Source organism: Rhinolophus ferrumequinum, chromosome 18, assembly GCF_004115265.2.
Source record: "Rhinolophus ferrumequinum isolate MPI-CBG mRhiFer1 chromosome 18, mRhiFer1_v1.p, whole genome shotgun sequence".
Lineage (NCBI taxonomy): Eukaryota > Metazoa > Chordata > Mammalia > Chiroptera > Rhinolophidae > Rhinolophus > Rhinolophus ferrumequinum.
In genome coordinates, this window is record NC_046301.1 from 40,991,189 (window position 1) to 41,007,712 (window position 16,524).

The window sequence follows — 16,524 nt, forward strand, 5'->3', positions numbered from 1 at the left end:
ACTTTTATGATTTATGATTGAATGACAAAAAAAAGTTAACTTGTTAAAAAAGTCTTTTTTAAGTCTTTGACTCAGTATTTAGTAAGGCAAAAATGAAATTAAGTACTGTAGAAAGTCTTTAAAAATGAAGCTCTACAAATTTGGTTCCCATGTACAACAATTTCATTAACAGATAATGAGAAGTGTAGATACAATGTATCCAATACCCTTATAACTACAGTCAAAAAAAAAAAACCTCTAGTAGCATTTATAGATTGTGAAATCCTTAGCAATACCAATATATATTCAAAACATGTCCATACAGAACCCTTTCCTTCTCCATGTAAAAGAATACTTGTTAAAAATAATTAACAAAAATACCAATAAAACAATGGAAACTCATTTCATTTCATTGCGCCCAAAGTTATGACACAAAATATTATTGGCTTTAAGAGGTAGATTAAAAAGAAAAAGAAAACCAGATTCTCCATTCTTTGTCACTTTTATTCAGTAGTAGTTTTTTTTCCTTATTTTTCAGTGCCAGACACGGCAAGGAGTGATTACAGCCAACTGTTATTAAAACATTTGTTCTCAACATACACCCCCTTTACCACTGACCCCAAACTGACTCATTTTGTGTGCTTTCGTTCTTTCTTTTTTTAATATACCACCACCAAGACTGGGTGGAGGGGGCAAGGGTAAGAGAGATGAAGGGAAGAGTCCAGGAGGCCAGAAGAGGAGGAATGCTACAAGCCACAGAAAGAATGAGCTGTATTTAATTTAAAAAAGGGGGGAGGGGTGTACCCCACAAATGATACAGTAATGAGGATACACAATTAAATCCCATTAAGCATGACTGAAGGCTTTCACTGTGTTTGACGTCATCACAATGGAAGGCATAAAAAGTGGAGTAAATCAATGTTGATACAGTCCAATCTAGTCCATTAGGCAAGATGGTGCAAGAAGTCATTTAAATTAAAAGTGCCCTACCCTTACCTAAATGGCTAGCAGACATGGAGAACACACGGTGATGAATCCACAGAGCTTTCTCCATGTAGCTATAAAAAATGTGTTGTCGAATGGCACATTGTCAAACACTGGAAAGGGGCGCCACAATGGACCTCTCTCTTTTTTAGGTACGAATGCTAGATTCAACTATCTCAACTAAGCAGGAAGTGGGCTCTTCTGCTGGGAATACCACCCTAATTCACTTTGTCTTGAAATATATACAGATTGTTTGTAGTAGCTACAGCAATGATATTTTCCTTGGGGTGCCAGGCTGTATGAAGTATTTTCTTGTTGAAGTCTAGGCTGTCAACACTTATTTCATCCTTCTTTCTCTTGCCACTTGCACAGACTTTGCGTGGCTTCAGAACTGTGCGAGGTTTATTGTTTTCCCGTGATGCTTCTAGGGTTATGTCTCGCTTTGTGTTCCTGTCAAACATTCTGAAGAAATTATTGTAAGATCCAGTCATGACAACACTGTAAAGGCAGACAGAGCACTCAGTCAAATAAGTGAACAAGAGTTTGTTTTCAGTCAAATGATTCAGTGATAAACCTAGTCTAATATTCTACCGGAAACAGCTACTTCAAACAGATTAGGATGCAGGGTGAGGGTTGCTGAGACCAAGCCAGAAACATGGTCCTAGTTCACGTGGTTTCTGTTAAGGACTCCTTCTCATGACTACCAAAACCATCACTAAAGTGGAAAGCATCCTCAAGTAACGCTTCCTAGTGGTACTATCTCTGTTTAGTATTTTTCCAACTACACACTGTGCAATCAAGCAGACCAGACAACTTCTTTCTAGAAATACCAACCATGGGACTCTCAGGCTCTGAAACAAAAAACCAACAAAAAAAGGGGCACAGCACACACCCGTTCATAAGAAACCAATACATTATGATTTAAATTATAAGCTATTTAATTTTTTCCCAGGACATTGTCTGGTTTGGACAATCACACCTTATGATGCTTACAGGGAATCTGTTTCTGAGAATATTAAGAAAGTAGCATATGCAGTTTTTATGAAAAGATAATCATTTTATCTGTAACACTAAGTACATTTTAAGCAAAAATTTTTGGACATTTTTAATAGTACCAGTTTAAAGAGGTAGCAAATTCTTACCCTGCCCAAGACATGTTCTGTCAGTTCTACTTGCCATCCATCACCGCTGCACATTTACTAAGTATCCCAATAAGCAAGACTTCACACATTTCAAACTGTTCATAATTTGGAAAGGGTCTGGTGCTACTCTTACTATGTCCTTCTCACATGGTTTAAATTGTTGTTGTAAATAAAAGTATAGAACACCAAAAAACTGTTTAAAATTATCCTTGAAAACAACTATTATAAATATTATACATTATACAGGTCATATATTCACTACAAATAGTTACTATCTATTCAGTAATTTTAATCCCCCCCCAAAAAACTGACATTTTAAATCAAACTCAATTTTATACATGTACTTGAAGGTAATAAAACTGTATTTCTTTTAAAATGACTTATGTAATTTAGACTGGCAGCTATGAATTTGTGAGGTTTTAATAGATCAGAACACCCAGTCTATGGCAATTTGTAAATTTTAAAAGGTGTTATGCCAACATTTCTATGGTATTGTCAAAAATGTATAACACTCAAATTAAGGAACTTTCTGCAAAATAAATGGTCTTTGTTTTTCAAAAATGTCAAGGTCATGAAAGATGAGGAAAGAATGAAGAACTGTTCCAGATTAATGGATACTAATGAGATATGACAACTAAATGTCACATATACTTTTGGATTGGATACTGAACCAAAAAATTTTTCCTTTGCTACAGAGGGCATAATTGAGAAATGGTGAAATTTCAATGGGCTGTGTGGAGTAGATGGAAATAGTCCATCAATGGGAATTCTTCTGCTTAGGTACTTGCACTGTCATTACGTAGGAGAATGTCTCTTTTAGGAAATAAACTCATTAAAGAATTTAGGAGTAATGGGGCATCATGTTTGGAGTTTAAACCCACTGGTTCACAAAAAAAATTATGTGTATGTATTTGTGTGTGTGTGTGTGTGTGTAAAGACAGAAGAGATCGACAGCAACAGGAGGAACATGAGTAGAGGCTAAGTAAGAGCTGTATTACTTTTGTACATTTTCTCTAAGTTTGAGATGATTTCAAAAAAAATTTTTTTTAACATTAAGGGAAATAACTTCTGATAATGGAACATAACTTAAAACTGCTAACAATATATTTAAACGATGTGAGGAAGAACTAGCTATAGCAGTGCACCACATCTTTTTATATCAGTACCTTCTCTTCAAATTTGCTAATTTCTTCTTGCTAATGTCTACCCCCTTCTTTTTTTCCTTCTTGATGCCTTAGGTTTAGTAGTGGCATTCAAAGGCAAAGCTTGCTTATTCCTACTCCAGGTTCATTGTGGCTAGCTTATTACTGGGCCTCACGTTATAATCAGATAAAAATAATTTTAAAAATAATTTTAAAAAGATAAATAATCCAAGTTCTATTACCCTTTATAACATTTAACACACACAAAACCTAAATCATACCAAGCTTCAGTGATAAAAGTACTGTTGAATGAAGTACCTCAAATTACCCTGACGGCAAGTTTAAGTTATTCCAAAGTTACATTTTCTTTTACAATTTTCTGTTCTATTGGAATAAATATTGGCAACTAAAAATTGAAAGATTAAGGCTTATTTATCCTTGGAAATAATGGTACACATCTGATGATAAAATACTAAAAAGGAATCACACTGTGGAAAAGTTGCAGATTACAAAAAGCCTTATTACTCAGGGTAATAGGGTTAAAATAATATATAGTGACTACCACTTCTACGAGGTATTAATATAATAGCTGGAAAAGCTGGTGTGTAACATTCCAAATGAATTATATACTGTCCAAATATTTCTAAAAATAGTTGAACAGTAGAGTTAACAACTAAACTGAAATTTCACCATTTTAACTGCTGGCATGTCAAACGTGATTGATCTGGTTCATAAAAGGGAAACATGTAAAGATATTTAAATCATAATTTATGATATCTGGAATTTTTTGCGTATTTTCACATTTACTAGTGAAACACAATGTTTAATTTTTATTTGCCAATACTGCTATAAGATTACTAAATTTATTTCAAGAAAACCCAGTGTGGGAGGGGGAGTGAAGTTAGGATTTATGATTTATGTCTATCTAAAAAAAGTTTGCCTTATTTTTAGTGACTATGGTAACCATACCAGGAGGAGTGATGACACAGTAAATTTCATTCCTCTAATAAAACATTTGAATGAGAAGTGGAAATTAAAAATCAATTACCTATCAGATCCATTCCAACAACATTCAAATTTGTCAAATATGCAGTCATTTTCATACAGTGAACAAAGTTTACTTCTGAGGTATTCATGCACCTGGGGGAAAACATAACTATATTACATATATTCTTAGTTTACACTTCAAGAAAAACCAATTAAAATCAGGGAACTGATTTAACAAGTCCATATTTTAAAAAAGGCATATACAGACATATACATATACCTCTGCATCCTATTAAAACTTGATTCCCTTGGAAATAATAAAGGCATTTTATCCTTTTACAAACATGAGCCCCTCTTCCATGAACAAAGACTTTCCTATTTATTGTACAACAGAGAAAAGTACCATTCTGGGCATGGAACATGTACTCTTTATAAGTTTGAGTAATACTTTTAGGCCACAAATGTTTGAAAATGGCACAGATAAGAAACTAAAGAATATTGTAGCAATATTTGAATATGCTGACACTTGGCTTTCAGTCCATAAATTGCTGATAGAAAACACTGTACTTTACTTCCTTCTTCAATACCATTTTCTGAGCATATATCACTGAAGCCTACATTATCATTAAGTGCATATTTTATACATAGCATGACCATGCCCTAGTTTGGTGATACATTATATGGTTACTCTAGGTATGCATTATTGAGAAATTTGATCATCATGCGACATTACTTATACAATATCAAAAACTAGTGAAAATGTACCTCTGTTTTTTTGAAATATAATTCTGTATTTACCCACTATTATTTCACAAACGGATAAACTAGAACATAAGTAAATCTGGTATTTAGGACATATCCTGAGAAATGATACATTTCATAATATTGTTCAATTTCAAAGGAAAATTTCAAAGTATTTCTTGTGATCAGATGGGGAAAAAAGGAGTCTCTATCTCACTCTCCTTTTTTGCTTACAAGAGAACCTCTCTTTACTTAAAGAGAACCTTAAATAGTGGTGATAGAGAAGAGTAGGTACCTGCTAAATGCCTAGAATTCTCTATTCTTTATGAAGCAACCTAAAGTCATATAAGAGTCCATTTCAACTTTAAGTATAGTGGAATGATTCAGACCATGTCTATGTGACATTAAGTGAAAATTTGTTAACTCGGAGGAATTGCAATTCACGTAGGATCAGCATTGAAAGTGAGCATGGAAGACAAAAAATTAGTAAGATAAAAATTACCCTTCAATCACACAGAGTTTAGCAAGATGCTTATACAAACTCAACAAGAACAGCTGAATCTGCATATACTATCTTTGAGTATGACTCTATTCTCAATCATTAACCTAATTCAGCAAAGGCAGAAAAGTTGCCAATCAGGTCAAATTAGGTAAATCATAACACTTCAGCCAAGTTTTAGAATGCATGTACAGGGCTTCTCATCAAACAATTTAAGAGTATGAAGTTACGGTTCACATCAATTCTTCTCAATGGGGATGGGCGGGGGGTAGTGGTGAGAATCACAGGGATACAAATCAGGATCTTGGCAGTTATACAAATTTAATTTGAAAACAGAGCAGTATTATCTCTTTGCATTTGCTCAATGTAGCATGCATGTATTTGGACATTTCAAATACCATTAAGGAGAATCTTAAGTGGTTTATGTTTGTTAAAGAGGATTAAAAAGTTTGAGAATACCGTTCTAATCTTACTGAGAACACACAACATAAAGGTACCATCTTTCAATTCTGTATGTCAAGCGTGTTCTACTCTGTAACCACCTAGGGTCTAACACGGGGTTCTGCGCCCCATCTGTTCCCGACCGTGTGCATCTTCGTTCTCTTCTCTAGAAGAGGTTAGGGGTCACTGGTAGTGGTTGGCTGACAAGACAATCCAGAACTGACATCCTACAACGACAGGCAACTCCCTCCTAAAGCTGTCCGCTGAGCTTTCAAACCCCTCCCCTTTAGCTTAAGACAACAGTTATCAGTCAAAAGGCAGAATGCCAGTCCCTTTAACTTTTTATGCCAAAGTTAAGCTCTAGTTCAACTACCACTGCACATGCTCCGACCTGGATACGTCTACTGGGACTGGCTACTGTCTTCCCAGTCCTCTCCACCTCCCTCCCCCCAGACCCTAATAGAGTGTGCTCTTCCCTCCTCACTTTAAATGTAAGTAGAAGGAGGGGGAAAAGTTGTCAATATTGAACCAAATTGGTAGCAAAATCACACTTTAACTGCAAAAGTGAATAGACAACACAGCTTATAAAGTCTGTATGCATTTAACATAAGGAAAAACAACACATTCATGGACCTCTGCAAGAAAAAGCCTAATGGTGAACAAACACTGTATTATTACACATACTACAAAATCCTTCTCTATAAACACTTAAACAGGGTATGTGATCATTGAAAGAAAAAACTGTAAATACCTGGTATGTTTCGACAGGCCTGTTTTCCATATTTAAGTCCCAAATTTTGACTGACAAATAGTCTCTAGTCATCATATAGCGACCACTATGGCTGAATTTTACATCAGAAATAGAGGAGATGATTTCAGAAAAAAAAGACCTGTTACTGGGATCTTCAGGTTCTTCAAACACTAAAAACAAGCAAAACACAAAAAACAGAAACAACAATTTGTATAATATTCCGGCTTGCACAAAGCATTTGCTGAAACCACTCACAAACTTCCTAAGAGGGAACTACATAGGACAGACTAATAAAGAACTTAGAACCACCTCTCTGGCTGAGAGAAGAGGATCTCCCTGAAAGTTTCTTCAGAGGGTATCGTAAACACCGAAACTGAAGATGTAGAAGGACAGAGTACGCTTCCAGAGGCCCACAGCTCACCGAGCAGACCAGACTCACCCAGGACTTCTCTGGCTCCAGTGCACCGGGGATGCAGGTTCTACATATACTGCCTGCCTGCACTCTCACCACAAGAAACACACCGTCCTCACCACTCAAATTCATACCTGCATTGTATTTTTTAGTGGCCCAGCTAAAATTAGTTTGGTAACAGGCTGGTGCCAATTTTCATGAGTTTGAAAAATATTCAAAAATAGGAAGACAAGAATAATGCACCCCCTTAGTTTTTTAACCCAGTGCTTTTCAAACTTTTTTTTTAAAGCCAAGGAAATCTCTTCTCAGAAGAAACCTTCCCAAGAAGCTCAAACCAGCAAAGAAGGGAGGGAGGGAGGGGAAAAAAAAAGAAAGTAACTGCTTTACTTGAACATATATACGATTGGAGAGCCTCACCCCAAGTTCCCAACGTGTAACATTCCAGTAAAAATATATCCACTGGGACATCGACAGGCCCCTGAGAAAGCCTTCTATGTTGTTCCAAATAACCTACAATACCTCTCGTAGTCAGCAGCTTACCAAAGGGTACAAGAGGCCCTGGGCACAAAGGTTTAAGACTTGTAAACCTATGTACATGTGGTCACCATGTCTCTGAGGCTAACTTCAGACAAAGAGAAAATATTATAATTTGGAAAAAAAAGACATAATGAACTTACATTTAGAATGCCTATCACAGAGGGCAGATGCCCTCATGTCACATAACCGAATAGTTCCTTTACTGCTGCTGTATACAAACGTGTTACAGCTGTTTGGATGGAATTCTGCTGCTGTAATCACCTCTGTTAGCTCTTCCATATTGGCAGGCTTGATATCCACAATATCTGGATAGCATCTTATTAAGGAATTTCCACTTAGAAAAAAGGGCAAACACAATCTTACATTTCTCAAATCTAAAATTAATTCATAGGCTGAAGCACAAGTATTAATTCTGAATTGCAATCTAGTCCTTATGATTATAATCCCAGAGAGATCAAAACTTTTATTTTAATGCTTAAAAGAAAAATCTTAGAAGAAAATGTGGACAAATTTTAAATTTAGAGGTCTGTTTTTCTGAGTATGACACAAATCCCAGAAGCCATAAAGAAATGATTGATAAATTTATCTTCCTAAATATTAAGAGAACTTAGTGCACAAAACAATGGAGCTAATTTACGTAACATAAAAAGTGCTTTAAAAACAAAGAAAAATAATAAAAACATGCAAATCTAATTAAAAAATTAGAAAAAATACATACATGGTTAATAAATATGAAAAATGTTTGTCTACTCATCATGAAATAAACACAAATCAAAACAACAAAAGAGTACTTTCACTAAGTAGAGTGGGAAAAGTATAGGAAAACAGGCTTTTATACATTATTAAGTATGACTTATACAGTAAAGTATTAATTTCTCAAATGATATGTATGTGGAAAAACTAACAGTAGTAGTAACAGCTGCTAACGTTTATCAAGAACTTTAAAAACATACTTAAAAAACAAATATATATTTGTATACATCTACATACATATATGTATATGTTTACATATCACATGCTTGTATATGCACAGAAAATTTTCAGGAGGATAATATAAACAATAAAAATGGGGTTTGGAGAAATATTGCTATTGACTTTATAGAACCCAAAAATGAAACCAAATGGATACTAAAACTCCTGTCTGTAATTTCCAGATGCCAAAGATTAATCCGCAAATCATCTGCAGATAAATATGTTTCATAATCACTATTAATAGAAATTGAGTTGATGTGATATGTATGAGCATTGGCAAATATTCTCCGTGGACTGGCCTCAACCATTAGATCCATGGGCCTAAAGACTGGCACCTGTCAATAAGCACAGGAAAAACAGTCAGTTCAAAACGTTCATTGTTTACAACAGCGCAGAGAGTTCAGAACACTTCATTTTTACAGTTTTTGAGGGAATATAAAACAGTATAATATTACACAGATTTAATTTCAAAAAGCAACTGATGATGATTCTTTAAAGTGTTGAAATGAGAAAAAGAAAAATAAACAGCCTGCACAATTAATCTTCTTCTACAGATAGCAGTAGTATTAGAATTTGCAGTTCTTCCCAGCTCCACTATTTTGCTTGAAAGACTTGCAAATCTAGTAAGTGTTTATGGTTTAAAGTAGCTAAAAAGGAAATTAGCCCAGAGTGCCTAATTCTTGATATTTTTTAGCTGTATTGGAAGATTTGATCCATTTCACCTTTTTTGATCTCCAAAGAAACAATCTTGAAACTTAATTTTGTAGTAGCTGATATTCAAACCACGAGAACAAGAGTGTGGTACACTATATACTGTGTTTCCCCGAAAATAAGACCTAGCTGGACAATCAGCTCTAATGCGTCTTTTGGAGCAAAAATTAATATAAGACCGGGTAAAATTATAGTAAAATAAGACTGGGTCTTATATAACATAATATAACATAACACTGGGTATAGTATAATATGATATAACATAACACCGGGTAAAATAGAATAGAATACTGGGTCATACTAATTTTTGCTCCAAAAGACACATTAGTGCTAATGGTCTGGCTAGGTCTTATTTTCGGGGAAACATGGTGGCAGTCTTGTGTTGTCTTGGTTCTGCCCATGGCCACAGAGAGACCTCTGTGTAGGTCAGGGTCTGTTAAAAATGGGAGTTTTTAGTATTCTATCTAGTTACAGAATGGTTGGGAGGGGTTGGATTGGATAGGTTGATGAAAAAGTAATTGTGGTTTTTGCAATTATTTTTAACCTTTTAAACCGCAATTACTTTTCTACCAATCTAATAATTATTCCTATTCAAGTTCTGCTCAGGATATAGACTATATAGTATGAACACAGAACTCTATCAAAATTAAAATTATTTTTGCTTATGTACTTACTCGTAGTGTAGTGACTGTAGTAGGATCTCTAAACCTTCCATCTTCCTCTTTCAAGTTATACCCTTCTGGTCTTTTGTCCCTTTCACTGATTTTCCATAATTTTATTGTTTTATCTGGGGAGACAATGAAGAAAGTCCTCAAAAAATGAGTAATACTGACAGAAGAAAAACATTTTAAGGTATATTTAAATATGCCATTTCATATTTCACCTAAAAAAAAAAAATCCCAAGAATAAAAATCCCTTATCTGACTTAACAAATTTCCTATTGCCAGGTAAATAAAAACACCTAATACATGAAAATACAGGGCAGAAACTGCAAATTTATATTAATGAAACTCATAAAATTCCATTTGATATTAAAATCTAGTTACAGCCAGGTCCTTATCTTTTTATAACTAAAGCTAAAGGGAAAAAATTTATGTGTATGAAAACACATACGACTATGTCTATACACAAACATATACATATACAGAGGGTGCCAAAAAAATGTATACACATTTTAAGAAAGGAAAAAACTATTAAAATTGTAATAATATACACCAGTAACAAAAGACGAATACAAGTCACGTGTGACTTCTGCAACTACAAGAGGTGCTCAAAGTGGTTACCATAAGCATCCAGACACTTCTGATTATGACGAGCTACTGCTTGAGCAACGCTGACCAAAGTGTCCACTTACAGACATTTTTTGGCACCCCGCCAATATACGCTCAATATTTAATTTTTAAAAGAGAACAAACAACAAAGTCAGTTAAAATATCCTAACTTATGGTAAAGAATATCTCTCTTGGTCCCACACTTCCTAGCCTGGATGCCTCTGTTTAAATCTATTTTTCCCCACTGTATTAAGGATAAGCAGGTTAACAGGGCCCGAAAAAAATTGACCAATTAAAAGCATACATCTCCAAATCTCTCAATACAAAATTCTTAGGTATTAAGAATATATAAAATAGTATTTTTTAAAAATAAATTTCATTTTGGATTAAGTTAAAAAGATAGCACTGTTTCCATAAGCCCTTCACCCAAGTTTCTTCTGATGTCAACATATCATGCAACCTGGTACATTTGTAAAACTAAGAAAATGACACTGTACATTAGTATTAACTAAATTGCAGACTGCACACAGATTTCACCAGGTTTTCTACTAATTTCCCTTTCTCTGTTTCAGGATCCCAACCAGAATCCAAATAACACTGTCTTTAGTCGTCAGTTCTCAGTCCAACCTTAACAATTTCTCATATTGCTTTATTTTTCATCATCCTGACAGTACTGTGAAGCAGTGAGTACTGTGAGGCATTTTGTAAAATGTCCCTCAACTGGGTACATCTGCTGTTTTCTTGACCAGACTGGGATCTTGGGATTGTAGGAAGAGCACCAGAGGTGAAGTGAGGGTATACGTGTTATCAACAGGACTCTTCCTTCTGCTGGTGACATTAGCTTTGATCACGCAGCTAAGGCAGCATATGCTAGTATCTCCACTGCAGTTACTATTTCCCCACCTGCCATCCTCTATTCTTCTCCCTTTAAGTGTAACTCAGGCCACACTTAAAGGGAGAATTAAGTTATTCTCACCGCAGGGAGTACTTTCCATCCACATAGTGTTTGGAATTCTCCTATAAGAAGCATCACTTCTTCCCACTTATTTTTGATCGATCAATCATTTATTTATATTGCTATGGATTCATGCATGTTATTTTAATACTTTGTTATAATCCTAAAATTGCACTCATAGAAATATTGTATTCTTAATGGTCTTTCACAAGCAAATGGGCATCATACAATTTAAAAAACTAATGTACGAAGTCACTTTAAAAACTGTCATACAGAGAGATAGCAGTGACTGACTCCTCTAGTCTGGCCACCCCTCTCTCTGCCTTGTGAAGAAGAGTATGCCAGCTGCCCGTGGATGCCCTTGGCAAAGATGAAGTATAAACAGAGAAAAACGGCTAACTCTGCTAATCTGTGATTTAGTATTTCACCTAAACCCTATGCAGTCATGTTTCTAGATATCTTGCAGTTAAGTTACATGTGTGTTCTATGCTCAATTTAATTTATATATATTTACGTAAGCTAAAGTTATATATATATTTAGAATATTTTACTTGTCCCTAAATCTATAATAGAAATGAATCAAGCCTAAATTCTGTATTTTGGGAGAAATTATCATCTAAAGATTACGAGGATGACAAGCTCCCACCCCCACCCCCACCCGCCACCCAACCCCCATAACTGTCTCATGGCCTGTTCAAATTTATCAACTTTATTAAAGATCCAGATAAAGAAATCACAATATACTTACTAAACTTTCACATGAGATGAAACCAGTTTATGGTTCCTAATAGTGTTATTGAAAGAAAAAAATTCTTTAAAAATGCATGAAAAGTTGGGTAAATATTTTTCAAAACAAATTAAACTTCAAAAATTTTAAAGTGATACAATTTGTGACTTAAAGAAGATAAAAAAAATTTTAATAGCGTACACACAGGACAGGACATAGAAGTACTACACAATTTCAGCACTGCTTGAGGACAAAGCAAGTTGAAAATAAAATAATTTTAATACCTGTGACATCAAATTTTTTTAAAATTTAAATTCATGTGCTCTATGATAGTGACTTTTAAATCTGGAACTTTTGGCCCATAAGTGGACAGACAATGAGAATATGAGAATAATCAAACTCCCTAAGACTGCATGCACGATTATATGAGTATAATACACTTTTCTGTGAAGGGGATTATCGTTACTTCTAACAGGTTAAGAACTACTGCTCTATGGTGATTCCTTAAATCATCAGCACTAATAACTAAAGAAGTATTGCAGAAGTCCAGAAGTCCCTGTGTTTCTCTCACCGTAGCAGAGGGTTGGGATAGAGAAAACCATGCTACCAAGTTTCCTCTGTGGGAACGCAGCCTTATGTAAGATCTAAAAGGCTTCTCTAACAAGCTGTTAAAACAACCCATTTGTGAGTGAACTTTGTATTACTCATATTCAAGACCCATGGTCAGCAGATTAGAGTTGGACGTTTTTGTAATGTGGAAGAATCAAGGAGAATTCAGAGAAAGGCAAAAGAAGATTGAAGAGAAAGAAAATAAAATCACTTGAAGAAACATTAAATGAACTAGTTATAAAAAGTGACTATAAAACTGTTTAAGTAAAAGTGATCTGGGAAACACTGAACAGTTTATGATGATCATGGAAAGCCAATGCAAGGATGAAAGGAAGATTAATTTTGCTGAATCAGATTTGGTCATCTTTTCTACCATTCTCCCACAGTAGTTTCTAATCTTTTTATGAGTATAAAGACCCATTACACATTTGGGGAGAGGAGGTATTATTATGCTATATCTCATAGAGAAAAACTATATAAAGTAATATAAAGATATTACTCAGATTTAACAGATGTTGACATTTCCCCATAATTGCTTTCTCTCTTTTAAAAAAATAAAGCTTTTCAAATATACCTGAAGTCCTATTCCTCCCATCCTTTTTCCTATCCCACCATATCCGGACACAGCGGTTTGTAAAATTCCCATACCTGTTCTAGTCTTCTACAGTAGACTCTATTTTTAGCACACACACAAAAATGCAACCCTCAAATACTTGTATTTTATTTAGTATTGGTTGACAATAACAAATAGACCAAAACCTACAATGCACTGTGTAGTGTCCTTTAAAATAACTTTTATTATTAATCAATGATTTTTCAAATTTACATTAACCTATTTGGGAGACACTGTTGAGTCTACAGAAAAGTACTACATAGATTCACAACCCCTGACCCAACCACTGGAATCCCCAGTGTCTCTTCCTATACGAGCCTTTGGAGAGTTTAGTGTCTAGAAAGGCTCATCTGGTTTTATGTTGCCTTGCTTATTTCAAACCAGAGGAGCACAAGAAAGCCTGCAAGGAGGACACATGGATATAAAGTGGGAATTGAAAGATATTTAAGATTTAGTCCATAAATAAGTTGAAATGGAATTTGCTTTTCAATAATACTGAGAAGGAGGGTGAGAAGAAGTACTTGAGAAACAAAACTGGCTAAGAACTGAGAATTGTTGAAGCTGGGTGACGGGTACGTAGGGCTTTACGCTATTCTCTTTCAGTCAGTATTTTAAATATTCCCCTTTATAACAAGTAAAATGATTCAGCCTATAAGTAATGAAACTGCCAAATTATTAAGAACAAATACTCCAATACATGTAATGTGTAACAGCACACTTCCCTGGGACGTTTACTTCCAAAAGTAGAAACTATATAAATGGTATAACTACATATTATTTGATGTCAAAGAAAAAGGCAGTATCTGAAGTGCTATTTGAAATAACTTAGCTTGTTATACAAATTAAAACTGAACCAAGATTAGAAGCCAATATATGACATGAGTAAATATAGTACTTCCATCTATGATGTTGTAAGTTATAAGCTTTAAATTGTTATTTCTATTTATTTTTCATTTAATAAGAAGAGAAGCAAATGCAGTTTATGTGAAAAGAGAGGGGGTAGAGGGTACAAGTTTCAGTGGGCTGGTCAGGGAGAGCTTTGCTGATCAGGAAAATGCGCTAGAGGAGGCAGACGCCTGCGGTGTCAGGGTGGCATCATGTGTGGAATGCATTTCCAAGAAGTCGATACCGAGGGTGATGACGCCTACACTGGATGAAAGGGGCACTCCACGTTTCCCACCACGTCAACCCAGAAGTCACTGAGTTTCCATTCTGCAAGTGGGAAAGAACGGTAAGGTCTAGATGCTAAAATCTGTTTTTATGAATAGTGAAGGGATGAGAAAGTATGAGAGGTTTTTCCAACCCTTGTGCCAGCCTCAAAAAAGTTGTCATCTAAATTTTTACAGACTATGGCTACCCAGAACCTGGAAGTATCCCTTAGTCACTCTAAGGACTCTCTTCAGACTCCTTCCCCCAAAGGATAAACCAAGTCACAACAACTCGTGAAAAAAAATTTAGAAAAACAAAAACAAAAAAGACCCACTTCTTAACTTGTCATAAAGGAGTTTAAATTACGATAGTCATCACATAGTTCTAACCCTCACACTTACTGACTTTTCCTGAGCAAGCAAACTAGTGTAAGAGGAATCTTCTTCCAGACACGAGGCTTGTTGGGAAGAAGCAAGTATGTCAATTCCAGTTTGTGTCCCTACTGGACAAGGATCAAGTAGGAAGAGTGCTCTCCTCAAGAGTATCCTTACATGGAGACCATACTTTAACAGAGCATTTTGAATTTACAGTTTGAACTAATCTTTGAAGAGTTTTGGCACACTTAAAAAAGGAGGCAGAAAGGAAACTAACATTTACCGAGCACGTATTATGAATTAATACATTAGGAGTTATCACATTTATTACTCATAACAATACTACTATAGATATTACTATCTCCAGTTTGCAGATGAGGAAATTTGACTCAGTGTTAGTAGCCTGCCCAAGACTAAGCCAACAAGTGGCAGAAACAGAATCTGACCGAAACCCAATGGTAAAAGCTCCTTCTTGTCACTACAGACTGGTATATGCTAAAAGAAAACTGCCACCTGAGAATCTCTTTCACAGAATTTAAAAACTAAATGAGAATTTAAAAAGGGAAGACAAAAAAAGGAAGAGTTTACGTTCTATGTGGGGAAGAAATATTTCCAGATGTCTATTTTCAGAGACCTTTTAACAAGTGTTCCTCTTTGCAAAGGGCAAAGTATCCAACAGGATATGTACACATAGAGGCCCGAGAAAAGAAACACTTGGCACTTACCATTGGTAGACAACAAAAACTGAGCAGCATTTTTCTGGGGTAACCACCTAATTTTGTTGATCTTTTCTTCTATTTCTAAACTTTTCAAGTAGTCAAACTCTGGTTCATGGCTCTGAAAGGTGCTGTAAACATTATATTCTCCTCTGCTGTGAGACTGGATTTTGTTCTAAAATGGAAACAAAAATATTTGGACCACTGTTTAGAAATATTTCAAAATAATCAAACATAATCAATTCCAAGTGATCTTGCAAATTCTGGTTAAGTCATTACCTGTATCTTATATACAATTATATTGTTTTTGGGTTTTTTTTTTTTTTTGTATTTAAAGGCTTTCAAGGAATAAGGAAGCTTAAAAGAAAAAAAGGGAAAAGCTAAATAAAGTCTAATGATTTAGCCCAATTCACTAGGAAAAGGGACATTGAAACACAGATCAATTCAATTTCTAATTTACCATTATATTTTAAATCGTCTAGATACAAACTGACAAGAAACCAAAAAAACCCAAAAAACAAAACCCTGAGCATCCTTAACCAAGGGAGCTCATCTAGAAAGTAAAGATTAAATGAGAAAAGCTGGCCAGAAACAGCTGGCTGGGCACATCTTCTTTCCCCTCCCACGTTAGGGTCAATTCTCAGGTAGTTATTTAATAAGATATATCGTCTTTCTCTTTTCCCCTTTTCCTGCCTGCCTTTAGGTCATTTCACTGCTGAAAATCCCTTTAAGAGACCTCATAAAGGTAATGGCACCATCTGACCCTACCTCCCATGCCAACCCCACAGTCACAGAGCGCCATGACTCTTTAA

At 35.1% G+C, this 16,524-nt stretch overlaps 1 protein-coding gene across 1 annotated transcript in view; it reads right to left on the reverse strand.

Annotated features, from left to right (window-relative positions):
* Positions 1 to 465: 465 nt before the first annotated feature.
* The window catches only part of PPP2R2A (protein phosphatase 2 regulatory subunit Balpha), a 71,951-nt gene continuing 55,892 nt past the window's right edge, over positions 466 to 16,524 (reverse strand). The window contains exons 4-10 of the mRNA XM_033134595.1: positions 15,722 to 15,887; positions 9,973 to 10,085; positions 8,745 to 8,922; positions 7,756 to 7,920; positions 6,667 to 6,836; positions 4,296 to 4,387; positions 466 to 1,461 (exon numbers count right to left, since the gene is read on the reverse strand). Of these exons, the coding sequence (XP_032990486.1) occupies positions 1,182 to 1,461; positions 4,296 to 4,387; positions 6,667 to 6,836; positions 7,756 to 7,920; positions 8,745 to 8,922; positions 9,973 to 10,085; positions 15,722 to 15,887 (1,164 nt within the window). The 3' untranslated portion in view covers positions 466 to 1,181. The remainder of the gene's footprint in view (positions 1,462 to 4,295; positions 4,388 to 6,666; positions 6,837 to 7,755; positions 7,921 to 8,744; positions 8,923 to 9,972; positions 10,086 to 15,721; positions 15,888 to 16,524) is intronic.